This window comes from Miniopterus schreibersii (assembly GCF_964146895.1).
Source record: "Miniopterus schreibersii genome assembly, chromosome: 10".
NCBI classification, from domain to species: Eukaryota; Metazoa; Chordata; class Mammalia; order Chiroptera; family Miniopteridae; genus Miniopterus; species Miniopterus schreibersii.
Genome location: NC_138110.1, coordinates 70,750,761 through 70,771,522, shown reverse-complemented (window position 1 = coordinate 70,771,522; position 20,762 = coordinate 70,750,761). Strand labels below are relative to the sequence as shown.

Below are 20,762 nucleotides of genomic sequence, written 5' to 3'. Positions count from 1 at the left end.
TCCATGGTGTAAATATTTGCAGCATGGCCAATTTTTTGCTACCAATGTGATGTCATCGAATACAGAATTGGAAAGAGATGAGCACAATTGGTTCTTGTGACAAAGTGCAAGCCAGCACCAGCCTCTCTTGCCAATTTTCCTCAATGAAATTCTTAAATGCAAATTTCTACTCCAGTCTGTTTTAAAAAAGAATACCCCAAACTAAATTGACATAAAACCACCAATTATTTTTTATTTCATCCATTTTGGTATTTTGTTTATTAAATAAACTAACATTTCACAGGCAGAATGAAATGCAATTGGTCACCTCAAATGTTTTAGTGAAACACACACACACAGACATATACACACACACCACAACACCATTAGACAACATACCACAAAAATTGCTTAGAAACATTTAAAATACAGACTCCTTTTAATTTCCTAAACATTACACGGCTGCAAAGGGCCTGAGAAAACAGACTTCAAATATGTTGTTCTTATTGAGACCAGTAAAATTGCCAAGAAATCATTAGATAAGCTTAAAATACAATTGTTATCATTGCTTTAAATAAAAAAATATATTTGAGTGAAGGTTTCAACATCAGAGCTTTAGGTCAGAGTAGGTCACTTATATTTGCTATCTCTGAAGAAAAATAGGGGAGCATTGCATGTTTGAAGAACTGTTAAGAGTCTCACCCTATTCAAGAGCTGTTGTTGGAATAAATAAATAATCAAAGGTTGAAGATTTTTTTAAGGGGTAGAAGAAAAGTAAAGAAACAAGATTCCACATTCAATGGAACAAGATGATGAAAGGGAAGGGAACATTTTGTAGGAAATGATACAGAGAAGAATTAGAGAAGGAATAATTTATTCAAGTGAATGGTGGTTATTCTTCAATATTGGAAAAGGAGATACCTGGAAAATGGGAACAAAATGTCCAATTGAGTAGAAAAGGTTGGAATAATTGGTTTTACTTTAGTAGTATAAATAACCTTAACTATAAACAAAAAATTGGAACTAAACTTTTGTTATGTTGTTAGAGCCAACTGGTCTACCAAAACAAAAGCTCCAATAATGGTTCTCAAATTATGACATGGATTAGAATCCCTGGGAGGGCTGATGAAAATGTAGATTCCTATCACTATTCTGATTCAGTGGAAGGCTGGTGTGGGAACCAGGGATCTGCATTTTATCAAGCTTCTTGGTAAATTCTGAAGCCTGTGGTCTCTGTTGGACCAAAATTTGATGAAAGGCAATCCAGCCAAATATCCATGATACTGCAGTTCCATGATAAGATTAGAAATGTGTCCATGCCATTTCAGTATGCAAATGATCCTCCTTACAGATATCAGTCTGGATCCTTTATCTGCAGCTTCCCTGAAGATCATATTTAGGATGACACCTTCCATCTATCTATCAGCCAGATTCTCATCTCTCTACCTTTATACTTTTACTTGCTGTGTGTGTGTGTGTGTGTGTGTGTGTGTGTGTGTGCCTGTTTGCAAATAAGAAGGTTGGGGCACATAACATTATAGTTCTGTTAGAAAATTCTCTTTCCCAAAAGAACCAACCAAAGGATCCTTTAGGCTCTGTTACAGTTATGGAAGCTCAATAATCCCTATTGAATTAAAATCATGGTCTCACTAACCTAGCAGCAGAAGACAAATTCTCATTATTCACAATCACACTCTTAACCAACCTCATTCTATATGATATATATATATATATACACACACACATACACACACATATATCTCCTTATGTTACTAGCCCAGTGAGACCTGGATCCCTCTTAATATGCTCAGGAAGCATTCCACTTGGATTATAGTTGTTGTTCTTATAAATGTATATTCAACACAGACTCTGACAGAGATAGGTCTTTTATTTTGTACATGAGAAAGTAATTAATTGCCCTAGAACTCTTGGATCTTGATGAAGAGAGTAATCTCCCCTCGCCTCCCATGCCAAGTGGTTAATTAGTTTTCTATCATGGGTTAACTGAAGAGCCTCCATGAAAGTAATAATGATAGTAATTCCTGCTCACAGACACCCCTCTAGAGGCTTAAAACTCAAAATATGGATGTGTAGATCACAGACACCCAGAATGGAAGGGGATGCTTATTGCTTGCTATACCCTAGGAAGGCCCAGACATGCTGCTGCCTTCTTTGTCTCCTGTTTCGTTTCTTATGCATTTTGGAAAATTAACTAGGATTAATTTCATTTAAATGCACATTTTCAAAAGAAAATACCTACATGTCATCATTGTCTTTCTATGTTTATACAACATATATTTTCTTTGCACAAGTAATGCTGTATTGGTTCATTGAGAAGAACTGAAATTTAGTTATCAAGTTCAGTCATTGGATGGGGCAACTGCATTTTCAGAACTCACTTTCTCTCCTTTTAAGCTAATAGTACTTAAAAATTGTTCACGAGGAATATTATAATACTTAAAAATATTCATGATCACTTTTAAATTGTTGTACCTACTAGGGGTTATAATTTCCAAGAACTTACCATGGAGATCACCCTTACCCTTTAATAAGCTTTGAGTGTCAGGGCACATTGCTCCATCCAACACTGGAGCTTCGGGTTGAGTTTCTATCTCAGTGCACAGCATGAAAGCTTGGGTCCATCTGTGTCACACAAAGTCAAACCTCTCTTGAAGTGATTTGTTTATAGTGTCATTTGATGGAGTGGAATGTTCTGTAACTCATTCAAACTATTACAGAAGCTTTCCTAAAAGGTCACCACTGCTCTTTAGAGTTTCCAAATCTGGGCACCATCTGGGAGCTTGTTAAAGATAAGGTTTTCCACTGGCTTTTTCCATACCAACTAGATCCAATTAGCAAAGGGGTACTATTCCAGAGAAGTCTGTGTTCAGAGACAGAAAGAGAGAGAGAGAGAGAGAGAGCGCGCGAATGAGGGCTGAAGTAAATTATAGTTAGTTGCCAATAGTGTGCAAGTTCACTTTGCACCAATTTAAGTGCATTTGGCAGATGACAGCACTATTTAATGTTAATAGGCCTAAGTGGGGGTGTCAGTTTTGAGAATGTTGAATATTTGCTTTTAGATAGTTTTGAACCAATTCTTCAAGTGTAGTCTTGGGAGTCAACTCTAAAGAAAATTGAATCTCACCATTTACTCAAAATTCAATAGGAAAATGTCAACTCATTCCTTAAAGTCATAGAGATTATACATGCTAAACATTCACTCTGCATGGCACCAAAAATGTTCAAATTCTTCTAACTTCACGATTTTAGTCTAGGTCTTAACTTGGCTGGTGCTTGCTGTCTACCCACTTCCTTATGAAACAAACATCTTGAATTTTCCAAACCTCAAAAGCTCAGCTGTAAAACTGTAGGAGACCAGCAAGAGAAAAAGGAAAGTTTCCTTCAAAGACGTCTCTAGGCGCTGCTGGCCAGTTCTGCTCTCTCCCTCAAAACACTAACTATGGCTTTTGACACTTGTCCTTGGAAAAAGTCCAAATGTGGCAAATGGTAGAAGCAACATTTCTTTACCTTCCTGCCTGGAACTTCCTGTGATACACGAGTTCTAGCTGGTGCTTTCATGCGGGAACAAGGAGGTCCACTGCTGCCCACCACCCTGGCCCATGTCTGCAGATGGGGTAAGTAAACACACAGTGAGATCTACGGAATTAAAAATCAAAACCCTCTCATTTGGTTGGAATTCCTGAAAGGGTCTGGACCAAAGAGGCTGCACAGTAGCAGCTAAAACACAGGCTCACTGCCATTACAAACATTCTGAGAAGTGTGTGTGTGTGTGTGTGTGTGTGTGTGTGTGTGTAGCAGGATACTTGGAAGAAGAGAAACTGAAATCTGAAACTGTATTTGTCTCTGCAGTCCTGAGTTGGAGACACGAAGGACCCAACAACATCTCCCCCAGTTCAACGAAGCTGGGTTCAAAATCCAAGCTGTCCTTGGAACGGGAGAGAAATCCACTTATATTCTTTTTGAGGCAAAGGGATAATCTTTCTGGCAAAGTCTTTAGGCTCCATCCAGGACCTGGAGACTTAGTCGTCGAGTTCAAAGCTGGTCTCGTCGTAGAGCTCGGGGCGCGCCGACTTCCTGTTCCGCGAGTATTTCAGTTGCAGGAGGTCACCCATCTCATCCAGGGCGGCCAGCACCTGCAGAGACATTGCCCCCGTTAGTTATCTTTCACCCCGGGGGCTCTGCTCTCCAGCGCCTCACAGAGAGCCACCCTCTTCTTTTGCCAGCTTCTTTGGTTTTAAAGAAAAGAAGAGAAATGCAGATCATTAAGGTGTGGCGTAGAAGGCATCCCTAGAGGAATGTTAGGTGCTAATGAACTGACGTGAAATTCTTTCATAGTCTGCCTCCACATTATGAATCTTTCACTTATTTTGGTGGAATGAAGAAAAGAATAAAAGCATCTGACCCATGCTTACCCTTCAGCTTTATTTTAAAGATTAATGATTTATAGATGAACTTGTGGAAGGAAAAGATAAGGTTGTGGATTACATTTGAATGATATTTTCATGACACAGCAAATCAACCTGGCCAAGAGCAAAATGGGCCACTGTGGGAGCTAATTAGTACCCCCCCTTTACCCCCGTGCTTACCCCCCACCTTCACCCGACCTCTCCCTCCCCCAGTTTTAAACACACTTCTCTGTGTTCCATAGAATAATATACTTTAAAACCACACGGGACCAAGAACTCATCTGTCCCAGTTCTCTTAATTCAGGCAGGTAAATATATCCCCAGGTTTACAAATGAAACAACTAAGATCCAGAATATACAAAAGGCAGTTTTTACTTTTAGTATATCATGAATCCTATGGTATTGGACATGGCTTTTTACTCTCTTTTGAGCCTATTTTTCTTACCTTTTCAAATGAGGAGGAAGACAATATAAGGCCTAATGCTCCGAAAAAGGTAAAATGGGGCTTATGGACTTCCCCTTTGTAGAAGTCATTCCCACTCTCATCTATCACTCATTCATATATAAGAAATGAACATATATTATTTAATATATAATAACTCATTTCCACCTTCATGCTCCTGCAGTCATCTATACTTCCTTTCCAAGATTAATTTATCCTGTCTAGTATTGTCATTAGTTGCTCATTTATTAGTATCTCCTCTTAGACTTTTTGCTCCAGGATTTTTCATATAGTGGACACTCAATAGTGTTTGCTAAATTGCATTGACATTATAGGAAAGTTCCACCAACTCCAAAGGGGTTGAGATGGCTTAGTTCTCTGATATTACTCATTCGCATAAAGATTTAAATCAAAAGACAATGAAATGTGGTTTTTAGATCAATACCTCATGTAAATGGCTGATAGGATAGATCGGTCTTTGTTATTGGTTTTCCAACACATTGCCTAGTTGGGTTATATGTTACTAGGATGAATTTGGTGGCTATGAAAAATGTCATGATGCAGGCAGTCGATGCTGACATAGCACGTTAGACTAGCTTTTGCATTTAGAACTAGTAAACAGCACAACATTTGGCTACTCAGTCAGTCTTTTCTCTAAAGCCAAAGCACTGACTTGACTCAAGTCTTCACTAAACTGATTTCCTTTTCGATGTACTGAGTTGATCACATTGTTGGGCAGTTTGGCATACCCTTGTTTTTTAGCAGTGAGTTCTATTAGTGTTATTTTCCTAAACCTACCAAGAGAGACTCAGGAAACCCTAAGCTAGTTCAATAAAAAAAAGTGCTCAGAATCCAAGGTACCGGTACTGGAGATTCCATTGGCCTGTGCTGTACTCACCGTGTCTAACATCTCCCGGGTATGTGCTGCTGAAACACAGAACCGGGCCCTAGCTTCTGCTAGAGGAGTAGCTGGAAATCCAACAACCACCACCCCGATTTTTCTGTTTAGTAGATGCCTTGCAAAAGCCCTAAAGAAAAGACAAAAAAAAGAGGTAACTGAGAGATGACAAGATTATACTGCAAAAAAGAATATGGCTAATTGACCTTTCCTTTTTTTAATCCAATTAGTAGAAGATGATTGAAGTTATTAAATATCTGTCAAACACAATTCACAAAGAAATGGGACAGCCACTTGATGGCACCTGAGTGTATATATTACTGGGCCTCGGACACTTATTAAATAGTCTTGAGTACCAAGTCTCTGACATTGAGCAGAAAATGCTGATATACATGACCCTAATTTAATGAGTCTGCACTGATGTTAAATCTTTTGTCTGCAGGATTCCTAGAAATTAAAACCAAATAGCTAACACAGCGTCATTACATAAAGTATATATATTCAATGCACACCTATATGTTTTAGAAACTTAATGCCAATAATATAGTATGAAAATTTTGAGGAGCCTGTATTTAATGGCTGTAATTTGAAGACCATAATCAGAGGGTCTGCCCGAGCCAACCCAAGCCATATCCTCACTCCAGAGCCCATTATTTTTTATTAAACCAGAGATAGGAAATAGCAAGGGTCTCCTCATTTCTTCATGTGTGAATGAACACACCCAGGTATGTCCAGGGAGAGTAAATTCATTGACTGGTTAAAGGGGAAGTGGGGCAGGAGGGAGCCCGGGAGGAAATGTGCACGCACAGGGAGGCTGGCCGCTAGATGTGGCGTGTAGGACATAAGCCCCCAAACTGCAAAGCTTTCTGATGCAGAGAAAAAAAAACCCTTTTAAAGCTTTGATTCTTCCCCTTAACTGCTTCTAGTCTCTTTCTCTTCCAGAGCTAATCTCAGTAACAATTCTAGAATATCAAGCTGCCAAAATCTGTAAATTTCTTGTGCCAAGAGCTAAGGTCAGACAAAAAGACGTGCCCCGAGTGAATCTTTCCCTCCTGGGCTCTCTTGTTCTCTGCAGGAAACGTTAATTACTGAGTGAGGTAAATGCCTCTGTTCTGCTCTTAGCATTAAGAGGCAGATGCAGAAACCTTCCGGCCTTAACTCAGGGAGAATCCTCGAGCCGGACGTGGGAGCGAGCCTGCCCATCCCTTCGCTCCCCTCGCCCCTTAGCCGGCTGCCTTTCGGGGGCCTCATGCATGTTATCAAGGGGAGCGATGGAGACTGTGAGACCCACCGAGCACACAGCCTCTCTGGCCCTTTGATTCGGACTGGGAAGGCTACAAGGAGAGGAAGCTTGCAAACAGAGGCCGTTCTTTCTTTCTTGATCACCCTATGGAAGGCTGCCCACGGAACTGCACAGGATGAGAGCTCATAATTGTCTGAGAAACAAGTCAAGTGCTTTTATTGCTGGAGTACAAACCACCTGACCCATGATCTGAGGCCAGTTGTCCGGACTCCCAAAGGAGCGTTTTCACTGTCTGCGACTTTCTCTTTGTACCAGAGGAAGCGAGTTTTGCCAGAGAATGTAAAGCAAACTCTATGACTGTTGATTCATTAGGCTGATCTGAGGCCTCCCTGGAGCACTTTTGAGCTTAAAACTTACGCTATGAAACTTCACCTCTTCCAGTTAACGCACATAATTGCCCTGAACATTTTATATAATGAGCCTCTGGGTTTGTACTCCCCAAAGGAAATCAGAGCTGGCATAGGCTGAAAGAAACTAATTATGCAATAATAACTAATAATAATAATAATAATAAACATTAGCGTGTGTTGCAGACAGCCTCACTGCATCTTGCAGCCCATCGTCTTCCATGCATGTGACAAGGACCATGAAAGGAAACGTAAGCCCTGTACCAAATAGTAAATGCAATACATTCTTGATTACTTAAGTGTATGTTTTATGAGTGAAGTCACATTATATTGAACTCCTTAGAAGACTCCAGTGGTAGAGTTGCAAGAGGACTCTCTTCAAAAGTTCAACTGGCTAGATCTATATTTTCGTTCTACAGTTTTTAAATGAAATGAAAGTTTTAAAAATGAGCAAATGAAAGAAGTGCTCATACACTGGCTTATACAATTAACTCCTGTATTATAAGCTTCTCTACATATAAACTTTTCACTGAAGAAATATCAGAGATAGAAATCAGGCCAGGTGGCAGGGCAAGCTCTTGCCGGCAATCCTGCTAACAGTAGATGATATGACCTTTGATAACTAACCTGTTCTAAGTTTGCTTAGACAACCCAAACAATTAGAGGTTTTTTCCATTGTAGCAGTTGATGTGCATTTCCCCCTAAGGACTAAAGCTTGAGAGGGTGTGCTGTGCACTGAAAAGAGCTCTGGTTTAGGAGGCAAATGAGACTCTCTTTGAATTCTATGCTCTACTACCTACAACCTGAGTGGCACTTAGAAAGTAGTTTGACTTTTGTGAGTCTTGGTGTCCTCATTTGTAAACTAGGGCTAAGCATCCTACCCTCAACGGATGATCACTGGGTCTAAGAGCCTTATGTAGCTCATAATGGGCACTTAGCAACGTTAGCTCCTCATTAAATCCATCTTAAATTGGAAGGCACTAGATAGTTTGACGTATCTTCCAGTGTTCAATATAACATAATTGATGCTGGGTACCACAGAATCTTTATCTGCTATTTCCCCCAGAAGTTCTATATTTATTAATGTAACTAAAGATTGCAGTGACTATCTTGGAGAGCCATGCAACCATGGTAACTCAATCTTGCACTGAGTTAAAACTAGTAATAATCATTATTGTAGCAGAATTAGAAATAGTAGTAGTAATAATGGCTACCACTGATTGAGTGCTTACAGTACACTGAACACTATATTTAGTGCTTTATACATATTATTAATACTATTAATAATAGCTAATACTGAATAGCTTCTATGTAAGAGTAATGCCAAATTCCAATAGACCTCATCTTGTTTAATCTTCACAGTGGCCTTATGAAATAGGTACTATTATATCTCATTTCAGAAGGTTGGGTAACTTGTCCCAGATTTCCCCAGCTAGGAAGAGGCAGAGTCAAAATTCTTTTTCATTCCAAATATCTCATTACACCGAAGAACAGAACTTTTACATCAAGCTTCCTTCTCAGTTCTATTTTTATTTTTCACATTTGCTGTTGTCCATTCAGGACTCCTGGCACATAAATGAGCAGGGAAACTCTCATTCTGTTATTATACAGTTGACTTATTGAATTTAAATGCATTTGTTTTCATTCTTCATGGGCTCTTCTCATTGGGTCAATCCATTTCCCAACCCGTTGAGATTTTAATTCCAACCTTCACCATCAAATCTGAACTACTCAGCCAGCACACCCCCTACTGCCACCTGCCAGTGCTGTAAACGTCACACTCCCAAAAATAAAGTAAGCTGATATTTGGTGTCTTCATTTGAGTTAATGAGAAAATATTAGATTGATATGAACTAAATATGGAGTCTTTCTTCCAGAAAACACCATTTCCCCAACTACTCTGAATAAACATAGTTTTTTTTTTGTGCCTTCCAAAATCAGATGGTAAAGGGGTTTAGATTATCTGCTACTTTATATTACCATTGTCACCCCTCCCTGCCATTAGCACAGAGCAGTGCCCTGTGTGACCTTTCTGTAGCACACTGTCTTCTTGCCACTCCAGGCATTGCTATCCTGACCCAGATCTGAACAAAAGTCTGAGAGGTGGAAAAGCTGTGGCACACTAAACAACCCACACATATGTTTTAACTGTATGTGATTTTGCTGTGGTGAAATGACACAGAAGTGTGCTCCAAAGAATCAATCTTTTGGGAACTATTAACTCACTCCTACCCCTCATTAGGTTTCAACTAATAGTCCTGGAATCTCTTTTCTGTACCTCCAATACCCTGCCAATCTATTTAGACTGTTAGAGAGCCAAACAGAAAGTTCCAACAATGGATTTATCTTAAGAGAGTCAGGACCTCTAGAATCTGATAAATATATGTTGAATATTACTTTCCATGGGCTTGGCCAGACACACAAATAAGCATTTCGCATTTAGAAAGGATTTTAATTAACTTTCTTTTAATAACAGAGGTAATTAGTCTCCAGCAGGTTGGAGAATGGCTCACATATAAAAATGTCTATGACATACTGAGAAATAGTCATTTTTTTCTCTTTATGCAGTTGCTACTGATGCTCAATTTCAGAGTGTCAATCATTGGAAAACAACTCCAAATAAGCTCACATGAGAGGCATTAAAATCTGGTGTTAAGAGCATGAGCTTTGGAGCAAACCTAGGTTTGGGTTGGCCTCTTGGTTTTATTACTGCTTGACAAGCATGACATTAAGCAAGGTGTTTACTCCCAGCCTCAGTTTCTCCACACTTAAAGTAAGGCTGCCTTCTTCTGAGGATGGCCGCAGGAGTTCAATGGGAGAAAGCATAGAGCCTGGTAACATTTTGAAATATGAGGAGTTTTCTCTGAGAAAGATCTTAGGGCAGGAGGAGGTTCAGGATCATCCTTAATTTATTGTTGAGACTTAGGAGGGGTGACTCCCCTAAATTCACAGAGCTTGAGAATGGCGGACCTTACTACTTGTGAAAAGACCCTGCTGATGGGCTGGCATGTGGCTTCTGGGCAGCTCTAAAGTGAATTCTGAACTTGGCACCCTGTTCAAAGTGCATGACCAATGCCTACTCTGCAAGAGCGTCACAGTGTGAAAAGCACCATCTTAGTCAGATCCCCTTGGGGCTTAGGCGTTACTCTGAGAGTCTGTTGGATACTCACGCTACTTTACCAGGCATGTAAAGGAGCAGGGGAACAACGGGAGATTCCTCATTGCCATAGATAATGAATCCCATTTCGTTCAGTCTCTGTCTGAAGTATCTTGTGTTTTTTGCAAGTTGCCGTACTCTCTTTAACCCTGAAAGGAGACAGGCATGAAATCCATCAATTACCACCAAGAAGAGGGAAGCAAAGGTCAGATTGGCTTGGCAAGCATTCCTAAGTCTAGCTGCAAGCCTGCAGCGTTAGCTGGGAGGAGGTGGAAGCAGGGCGGGCAGGTGTGGGCACTGATGCCTGGCAATTGCCCTGAGCCTGGAAGCCAGGATCTAGGGGCAGTGGTGCTGCCAGGTACTGCTAGCAACTAAAGGTAGGCTAGGTTGCAGGACCACAGTGGGGTGGAGTGGTGGGAAGGTTTCCAGCAAGAAGGAAGGAGGTGGACTATCATTAGGTACCTATTGTGTATGGACTCTGTACTAACTGCTTTAAAAATATTAACTCAAGAGGAGTGACACAAGAAATTTCTCTCTCTCTCTCTCTCTCTCTCTCTCTCTCACACACACACACACACACACACACACACACACACATTGCACTAGTTGTTGGTAGAGGCTTTTTAGCTAAACTGAGCTGGCCCATTAAATTCTCCACATCTAAGTCTCTAATTAAAGAATGTATCACCCAACCTGAATTTGAAGGGGTAGCACATTCCTGGACAAGACAGATTCAGCTGAAACCAGGACTGTTTTGTGAGGTATTTGGTGGTGGTAGAGTAATAGGGGGAAGGGAAGAGGGGAACCTCTGCTTTATCCAAGCAGAAAAAAATGACAGTCTTGACTCCAGACAGGTCAAGCCAAGGTACACATGTCCATCTCCAGTGCTTTTCCTCAAAAGTTTATCCTCAGTCCTCAGTGTGACCAGTGGGGAGGTTCTGAAGTAGTTCTGGATATATTTGCCTACTGCAGTCCTGCCTCTAATCAGGAAAGTCAGTAAATCAGCCACAACTAGTCAGTAAATCCTCAATAAGGATGGATGGGTAGGATTGGGTGTTTAACACCCCTAGAAATCAGTCCAATGTTTGCATTTGATGCAAGGTTGCTACTCAACAGGAATGTGCTGCTACCGCTGACCTCTGTTCTGATTGGTGAGCTGTCCATTCAAACTGATCAGAGCTGTCACTCTACCAGTTATTCAATATTCTGAACATCATTCCTGGTTCTCTGTAGTTCTCCAGATGTAAAATGGGTAAACCATTTAGTCAGCATATCCTCTAGTTCCTTCTTAGAGGCATGGCCCTAGACTGTGCCTTGACAATGGGTTAAGCAGTGGACGTCTCCTTACATCTTTGTCACCATATGGAGGAAATCTGCTTGAAAATGATGTTGATCCCAAAGAAAGCCAAGACACAAGTCAGCCAGAGTCCTGATGGCATCATTGAAATTTTTGGGTCTATTCATGCCCTGTTGTATGAACCAACACATTTCTTTTTCTTATTTAAGCTACTTTGAGCTGAATTTCTAAAACCTATAATCGAATGTGTCCTGAGAAATTCAAGTGGCCCACCAATTGGATGAGGTTACCTCTAAAGGACAATAAAATACCAACCACAATAATTGTAGCTCACAAATATGTAATGTGACCACTGTTACAAGCACTTGACATTTAATAATTTATTTAGTTCTTTAAAAGTTGTACTGACATAGATGTAATCTCATGTTATATGTGAGGAGGAGCCAAGTAACTTACCCAAGTTCATATAGTTAGTAGGTAGCAGAATCAGAATTAAAGCTGAGGTAATTGGGTTCTAGATTATGTATTGTTAACCCCTGTATTATGGTGCTCTGCCCAACAGCAGCAGTGAATAATGTCTGCCTAGATAATGGGTGGTGGTCATCTCTTCTCCTGAAGTTCAATAAAATTCATCTCTGCCAGATGTTAGCATCATTGTTATACCAAATTTTTTTTCAGTAGAGGCAGTGGAAAGGTTGATGGCCGAGCAAGCTTTAGACAGACTCATGTTGTGAGGGATGGGATAGGACATCAAGGACTAGAGTCTGGAGCGTACCATGGAGAAGGACTGGTAGATCCCCTTCACTTTCAGTTGGGGACCTGAAGGGCTACTCCTAAAAAGGGTGAACCAAAAGTAGACAGCCCCCCAAAGGGTACTTTTTAAATACAAACATCAGATATTTTTTAATTAGGCTCTATCATTCCCCAAATATTTCAGATCTTTTCAGAAATTTTCTTTGCTTATCAGACCCAGATCTACTGATTTCTGTAACATTTAAAATGTGTTAATATATGCTGGGGAATGGAAATTTAGTTGAGTGGAACACCAACCAAGGGGAAGGATGTTGAATGCTCCAATTTTCCCTGCTTGTTTTCTGTTATTATCCTTCACCCAATTCCAGTTCTCAAGGAAGTTCCCTCCCCAAGTCTGCCAGCTCTGAGCAAGCAGGTTGTGATAAAAAAGCATCTGGCTTGTACTTTCTTAGGAAAGCTGACCTCTTACCCCCACCATGCTGGCAACAGCTAATGGATGCAGGTCACCCTTGACCTAAGGGCAGTCCATTTGGATATTGGCCAAGGATCTATGAATGGGTCTATCATAGGAACTTTTCCAAAGAGATAATAAATATAAATTATACCAATAAGATCCTCTTACTGGTAAAGTGTGAATATGAAAAATTTAGAGGGAACCAACAATTGGTAGTAAGACTAGATATTTAAGGACATAATAAAAAAAAGCTTATTATCAGAATCTATAAGACAAGGGAAGCTATTGGTCAGTAGAAGCTATGGTAACCCATGAAGAAGATAAGTGGGCAGGGCAAAGTTAGTCAGTAGAAATAGGAAAAAAAAAAATAGGAGAGGGAAGAACTTATAGACAATCAAATCATCATAAATGGATATAAAATTGCAACTCTGTTAAGTGCTGTAAAGAATACTATTTGGTATTATGAGAACCCATGTTAGATTGGACCAAGTCTGGGGAAGTCAATACATAATAAGTGCGTTTATATCTGAAGGATGAACAAATGTTAGCCTGGCAAACAAACAGAGGAGAGCATTTCAGGCATTGGAAGCAGAACAGGTGCAATGGTCCTATGGTTTGTAGGACACAGTGGTTGAGAACCAGGCATTACAAGAATGAACCTCTGGGTAGATTGTCTAGAAAAATGGACAGAGATTGAAGAACCCAACATTTAATGGTTTGGAAGAGGGTGATGAGCTTAAAAGGCAGGTAAACAGCAATGGAGGAGGGTAGAAGATAAATCAAGAGATAAAGTAGTGTCCATTGGACTTATCAATATGGCCATCATTGATAACCTTTACCTTCAGGTTCCTGATTTGGACTTTGGCTTTAAAAAATAAGAAATTGCAAGTATGATTTACTTTAATTCATATATACTTTTATCTTCCCACCCACCTTCTTTTTTTCAAAAAAAGATAAACCTTTTCCCCCAAAGTTCCAGATTTGAAACTTGAATACAAGTAAGTGATTTGGAGAGGTGTAGAACAATTTGTGTAAATTTTATAGACACAGCTTCTTGGTGCTTGAAAGAACCTGTTCTGTAGCATGCTGAAGCGTCGCTTGGAAACTTGTTATGTGTACAGAGACCAACCCATGTCAAGGAAAGAACTAGAAATTAGGAATGAGAATATTTGTCTTTACGTTAAAAAAAAATTTCATCCGTACATTGAATCTGTGTATTACAACATAAGGAATAGGGGCAGACTGGGGACAGGAAAGAAAAAGAAAAGAGGGACAGAGTAAGACTTGTTTAAAGAGGTGATTGAAATGAAGGCACAGATATACATCCCAGTCACCAAAATGTATTCCATATGGTCTGTCCCCTTGTGCATTCAGCTCTTTTGTTGATCGTTAGTTGCACAGTGAATAGATGACTTCATCAGGCTGGGTCTGATGATTCCTAAATGATCCCCCTCAAAGACTAGAAGGATTTCCTGGCCTGGAAGTGCATGAATGACTTAAATTGCTTTTCCCAATGGCATTATCTTTGCACTTGCCCATAATGATTCATCTATCATTGGGTTGTCCAGCTACTTAATTGGCCCCGTCTGTCCCCTCTGCCTTGATTAACCCAAGTAACTGAATCATCAGCTAATGTCATCACTTTACTGCTTCTAGATCCTTTGGAGAGTTGACCAAACAGATCAGAATATCAATCCCAGGGTTAGCTGACTCTTAAGAACTGAATGTTTTATTCTTGCCCTGTCTTTCCTATCTTTGAACCATTAAGCAGAGCATGGATTACAAGCCATTATGACACACTTTGTGGTCACCATGTTTTCTCATATAGGTCACTATAAATGCCTTTGAGGTCTTTTTCGTTGGCCAAGATACAGCTCCTTTCAATTACTCTATTGCTCACTCTTTAAAATTGGAAACATTCTCCTACTCTTGGAGGGCCTGGGGGCAGAGGAATTTGTACATATAAAATGCTACTCATCTAGACAGGATGTGGGTGATTTTATTAATTAAGCTGTGCTTTGTGATCCTTGCTTGAAGAGTGCTTTGTAAAAGTAGGGGGCATTCTTAGCACTTGTCCTTTTGTACAGGGACGACCATGCCAGGATGACATGGAGACTGCCACTGCAGCCATGGCCCCTTTGCAACATGCAAAATCCATCATTAATTTCTGAACCTTCTTCCACCTATTACGTAGAAGACAGAGAAGGTCCCTGAGCAGAAAAGTAAGTGAATGAGTTGACCTCTTATGTAGGGTTCTGGAGAGTTTATCCAAGTGTTTTCTTTTGCTTTTTTCTGGGTTCTCTGAAGAGGCTGTTGAGTGGAAAAGGGTAAGCTTTAAAGTTAAATGGTCTCAGAATCAAACTGTACCTGGACAACCTAAGGCCTTAAAACCTCAATTTTACCTATAAAATAGAGATAAATATGCTTATCTCCCAGACAAAATGTGAGAAATAAAGGGGTTAAAGCATGGAAAGTGCTTGGTACCATGCCTGGCATATGGTAGGTGCTTGAAAAGTTATTACTACCTTTTTCAGTGGGCAGCAGTTCTCAGCGGCCTGGGTGCCACCTCAGAATCATCTGGAGAGCTTGGAAAAATCCTATGCCCAGCCTGCACCCCAGACCATTTAAATGAGGTTCTCTTGGGATGAAACCAGGCCTGAGTTTTGGTTTTCACAAGGTACAGCCAAGGAGACTCAGATGTCTTAAAAAGAGCTGCCATTACCAACTCACCTCCAAGGCCATGCACCGCACCATTAGGTGCCTGATTGTGTCCTGGTGGAGTAAGGCTCCCTGGTTGGACATGGAGAGGAAAAGATGGGCTTATGTCATAGCTTCTCATTGAGCATGATGACATCCCAGCAGCCCCTGAGAGCTTGGGCACTCAGATAGTACATATTGTGGGGGTGACCTGCTCCCCGGACAGCTATCTGGTCCAAAGTGCTCATTCAACTTGAGGTCAACCCCAGTGTCAGCCTCACCCCTCTCAGGAGGGTGGGTGAAATCAGGGATGAACCCATCCTGGCAGATGACCCGTATGGTGCCGTTCCATCCATCCAGATTTCTAGCTCTGCCGACTTGAGAGATGGGCTAGGTTAACAGAGGCCACCAATACTTTAACCTTCCCTCCAATGCTGTTAAAACAAAAACAGCTGGGGCAGGGGAAGGAAAACAAATAAAACACAAAGCATCCTACTACAAAGCTCTGCAGTCCCCTAATAAAAACAATAGTCTGTGGCCTTTCCAAAAATATGTTTGGGACAACTCAGTCTCCAGAGGGCCAGAAGGAATTGCAGACAGTGGAGACTCCCAGAAAAACCTGTCCAAAGCTAAAGAAGGAAAATTTCTTTTCTTTTGAATCATCAGCATGCAAAAAAAAAAAAAAAAAAAGAGAGAGAAACAGGCATTTCTCCCCATGAGACTAAGTGAAGGAGGCGGATATGAGGAGCTCATGAGCCAACACCAATGCCTCTCTCTATTTTCTGCCGACTTTGCAAGCTCGCTTTCGAACAGAGGAAACATGACTATGCCTAAATGCCACAGGGTGACTTATTGTATTATTTTCCAAGCTTAAAAATGCACATGCAGAAATACACACTGCTCGCCCCCCTTAAATTATTTTGCACACCACCACTGTTCAGATGCAGACTGGATGGCCTCAAGCACGCTCCTAGGCAGCATTGCTTGGAAAAGGTGATCCTTTCCGTCAGAGATGGGAAGGATCTTTCCTTAAAACATATCTCACTGAAAAATCAAATTGATATTAAAGAATGCCTGCAGTGTTCTAAGAATGCCTGCTCTCCTTGCCTCTTCCCCCTTCTTTGTCTGCCAGGTCAGCCTTACTTCTCCCCCGACGTGGAGAGGGGGCGGGAGGCTGGGGGCAGGGGGGTTTGCGAGAGACCTTGGAGTAAAGTTTCAACGTGGCAGCAGGAACCCAGCGTCTATTATTTTAAGCTCTGGACACCAGACAGGACATTTTGTTTCCAACACTCTCAGGGGCAGAGAGATCTCGGGAAAGATCAAGAGGCTACAGGGCGGCAAGAATCATAAGAATCACATTAGCAGTGACAAGCTTCACAGTAGGATGGAGAAAACAGTGTTTGGAGTGGTTTGCTGAGAGGGACGCACATTTTTATCAGGCACCGGAGCTCTCCCTTTTGATGTTCGGATTCCAAGGTTATGGCATGTTTTATAGTCCCATACACATGTTCCAAGGACTCTCCAGGCCGCTCAGTCCTACCCCTGTGGAATGCACGCAGGAGCGGGCAGGCCGGACAGCAAGGGTAGCCGGCTGTCTGCAGGGCCTGACTTCAAGGGCCCCGGGAAGACGCTGCCCCCTCCACCTCCCCACCCACTGCTCAGATACACCGTCGGGATTTAATCCACAGAGAGGGGTAAGAATGGACATCTCTTGTGTGCCTATTATGAGCCAAGCAGTGTGTTTTTGGGCCCCCTTTACAGATGAGGAAACTGAGGCTGGAAGATCTTTAATGCATTACCCAGCTGACCCGGAAACTGGCTGTGCCTCGGAGTCTATCAAAGTCTGCTCTTTGGAAGGAAGCTGGTAAACTCATTCCTGATGAGGTGCGAAGTCCATGATTCATGGATTCGTACATTTCACAAATGAAAAGCACTCACTATGCACAGAAGCCGGGCCAGCTGCCAAGGTGGACTAGGAGATGGAAAAATTCCGAGGCCGTGTACAAAGAAATGACCCACTAGTAGATAGGGCAGGCATCAGGTGATACACAAGTGGGAAGAGCCGGCTCCCAGGACACATCTAGGCGAAGTCAGCAGGCTTTTCACATGCTAGTACTTCACGGGTACTTACAGGATGAACAATGATTTGATGTTAACTTGCATTAAATGGAGAGCACTAATTATGGAATTTTACACATTAAATGGGGTAATTTGGGGTCCTCCGGGAACCTTGTAAATTAGCGATTCTTCAGCAGGAGGACAGACACAGTCTTGGATTTTTCCCCCTAGAATACACATAGTAAGGCTCTCTTGGTAGAGATTCTGCTCTAAAAGGCGTGGACCTTTCAGAAAAACTCAGGGTAACTGCGGTGTGCACCCCAATTAAGAACCACGGCTCCAAGTCACAAATTATGCTGTGGTTTTTTTGAGTGTACAAAGATAGTAAGACTGATCTTAATTGAAGACGCCAGAGAGTAGTTTTGCTCTCGGTCAACAGATCTGTGCAAGTTCCATCGGAGTTTTCTTTTTTCTATGAAGATACACAAGTCACTCATTACCTCTGAGCCTCAATTTACTAGCCTGTTAAATGGCATTGATGACAATAGCTGCTCCCACTGTTTCTAGGACTTTGGGGAGTATGCTATTTAGCAGCTGTTGTGACCAGTTGGGGATTGAAAGATGAAGGTACCGACTATTTTCAAGGAGCTTATAGACTAGAAAGTACAGTGGTACCTTGGTTTTCAAATGTAATCCATTCCAGAAGACCGTTTGAGTTCTGAAACGTTCGAAAACTGAGGTACCACTGTATCTACAATTATAAAGGAAGGTGGAAAATGGGATGATCCATGAAAGAATGCTCTGGGAGTCTGGAGCAAAGACCTAGAGGTGATAGGTTAACATCTTGTGCATGTAATTTCAGAGGTGTGTGTGTGGGGGGTGTCACTAACTCACTTGCTGAGAATGTTTGGATTACAGTCACAAGAAAGATCAGTGAGGTCAGACCATTGAGATCTGCGAATGCCACCCTAAGGGCTGGAAGGTCCTGGTGAGTCATAGGGAGCCATGGAAATGCCATGCTCCGAGGCGGTTTAGGGAGAGAAAAGCTCACTGTGTATAGAGCATGGATTAAGATGAGAAAAAACCGGAGGTGGCAGACGAGGTAGGAAGCCAGAGTGGCAGCAAATGTCTCTGCGTCAGTAACTGTTCTGATTTATGGCAGGAATGCAAAGGAGGCGGCAAAGGACAGGTCCCGGGTTGAGTCGCAGGGTCACTGGGCCTCTGAAAGGGCTCTGAGAGCCAATGCAAATGACAGTGGCCATCAGGAAGCCCCACCCCAAATAGCTGCCTACATGGTTCAAGCTTCTGGTTTTCAAAGTGTTCCCTGGGGGGGTGCGCTGAGGAAGCCTCAGGGAAGGGCGTGGGAAAAAAACTGAGAGAGAGGCCCAGCAAATGGGAGGTCAGACCACCCCACTCCTCAGCTGTCCCCACCACAATAGCAGCATCGAGACCAAGTGCTCAAGGACTGCGAGCCCAGTGTCTTGGGTTCAAAATCAGCCCTGCCATTTCGGACAAGGTACTTCATCTTTCTGAATCTCAGGGTACTCACCTGCACAATGGCACTAATGACAGGGATAATAATAATGCCCATTACATACTGTTAAGTAAGTACTTAGAAGAGTGTCTGCCACACACTAAGCCCTGTATGAGTGTTGTAAAATTTAAAAAAACTATATATATTTTATAAAATAGACTTCCATGTACATTTCATTTGAAAAATAATTCTACGGTTCAAAAATATTCAAAACCACCACTTCAACCAAAGACTAGACTGAATGACTCGGATTTGCCCTCTCTGGCTGGACCCCTGCCATCAATCAAAGCGACCTGTGGCACCTGCAGCCAATCTGGCAGTCCCTGTGCCCTCCTGTCTTTTTGGTGTCTGGACAGGTCTTCGGATATCTTTTTATCTCCCAGGATTAAGTATTCACCAAATGATTTTTATTCTCAGTATTCAAGTTGAAGCATATAATCACTTGAAATCTGACTACAGAAAGCCCTCCTATTTTGCAAAGGCAAAATAAATTTTAAGAACATTGACCAGTACTTAAGGCCTAATCAGGTGAGCCCTTGCACGGGACTGGGCTCTCCCTGAAGAGCAAGGGGCGTCTGACATGAAGAAGAGCCGCCGCTGCCGGCTTTAAGGCAGACAGGGCCGCATGGTGAGGAATGCAGGCAGCCTCTAGGAGCTGAGAGAACCAACCGGGCCTAGACTCTGACCAGGGAGACCAGGAGAGAATAAGTGGGCATCGTTTTAAGCCTCTGGGTTTGTGGTAATAACGTGTTATACAGAGACAGAAACCGAATACATTCTCTAGCCCAAAACACATGCTGAGCTTCTCCCGGCGCAAATCCACCTGCTTAACTCTCCCCAGCTGTGGCTGCTCGGTAGCTGGTTTTCTCCACACGCTTCTCCAGGCAGAAGTGGGGCCGGGGGCCGCCCCTGCTGCACTTGGGGCTTTTGCTGCTTAGCTGAAAATGAACCCGTGATGGGAAAAGCAAAGATCAACGGGGAACAGCAGCTCCCCTCCCCCCTCCGAGATGCTACAGCTGGAATCGGGTTCTTCCCTTCCCCGGTGGTGCTGAAGCAACACGGAATCCCACGCGTGCCCATCCCGGCTCCCCGCCTCCGAGCCCATCCTCGCAGAGGCGACCCCCGTGACGAGGAAGCCCCGGGGGTAAAAGGACATCTTGTTCGTAGGCCGGTGGAAGGAAGTGGCCACCGTATCCTTTTGCCCCATCGCCGTCTCGAAGACAAACAGATTCTCTTTCCACTCTTGCTGCGGACACTTTTTCAAGGGCCCCAAGCAAGAGCAGAAGTTGCTGAGCTGCCATAAAAGTCTACCCTTGGCTAACTGTTCAGGTGAAGTAAACGAAGGGACAGAAGGTTGTGGAACATTTTGCAAGTGATTTCTGCACCAACAGACAAACTTCCCCTCCTAGCCAGAGT

General features: G+C 42.2%; 1 protein-coding gene across 1 annotated transcript in view; it reads right to left on the bottom strand.

The window, feature by feature from the left end:
* Positions 1-208: 208 nt before the first annotated feature.
* SPTLC3 (serine palmitoyltransferase long chain base subunit 3) overlaps positions 209-20,762 on the bottom strand; it is a 109,278-nt gene continuing 88,724 nt past the window's right edge. Inside the window, exons 10-12 of the mRNA XM_081148207.1 lie at positions 10,567-10,702; positions 5,747-5,876; positions 209-4,133 (exon numbers count right to left, since the gene is read on the bottom strand). Coding sequence (XP_081004333.1) covers positions 4,020-4,133; positions 5,747-5,876; positions 10,567-10,702 — 380 coding nt within the window. The 3' untranslated portion in view covers positions 209-4,019. The remainder of the gene's footprint in view (positions 4,134-5,746; positions 5,877-10,566; positions 10,703-20,762) is intronic.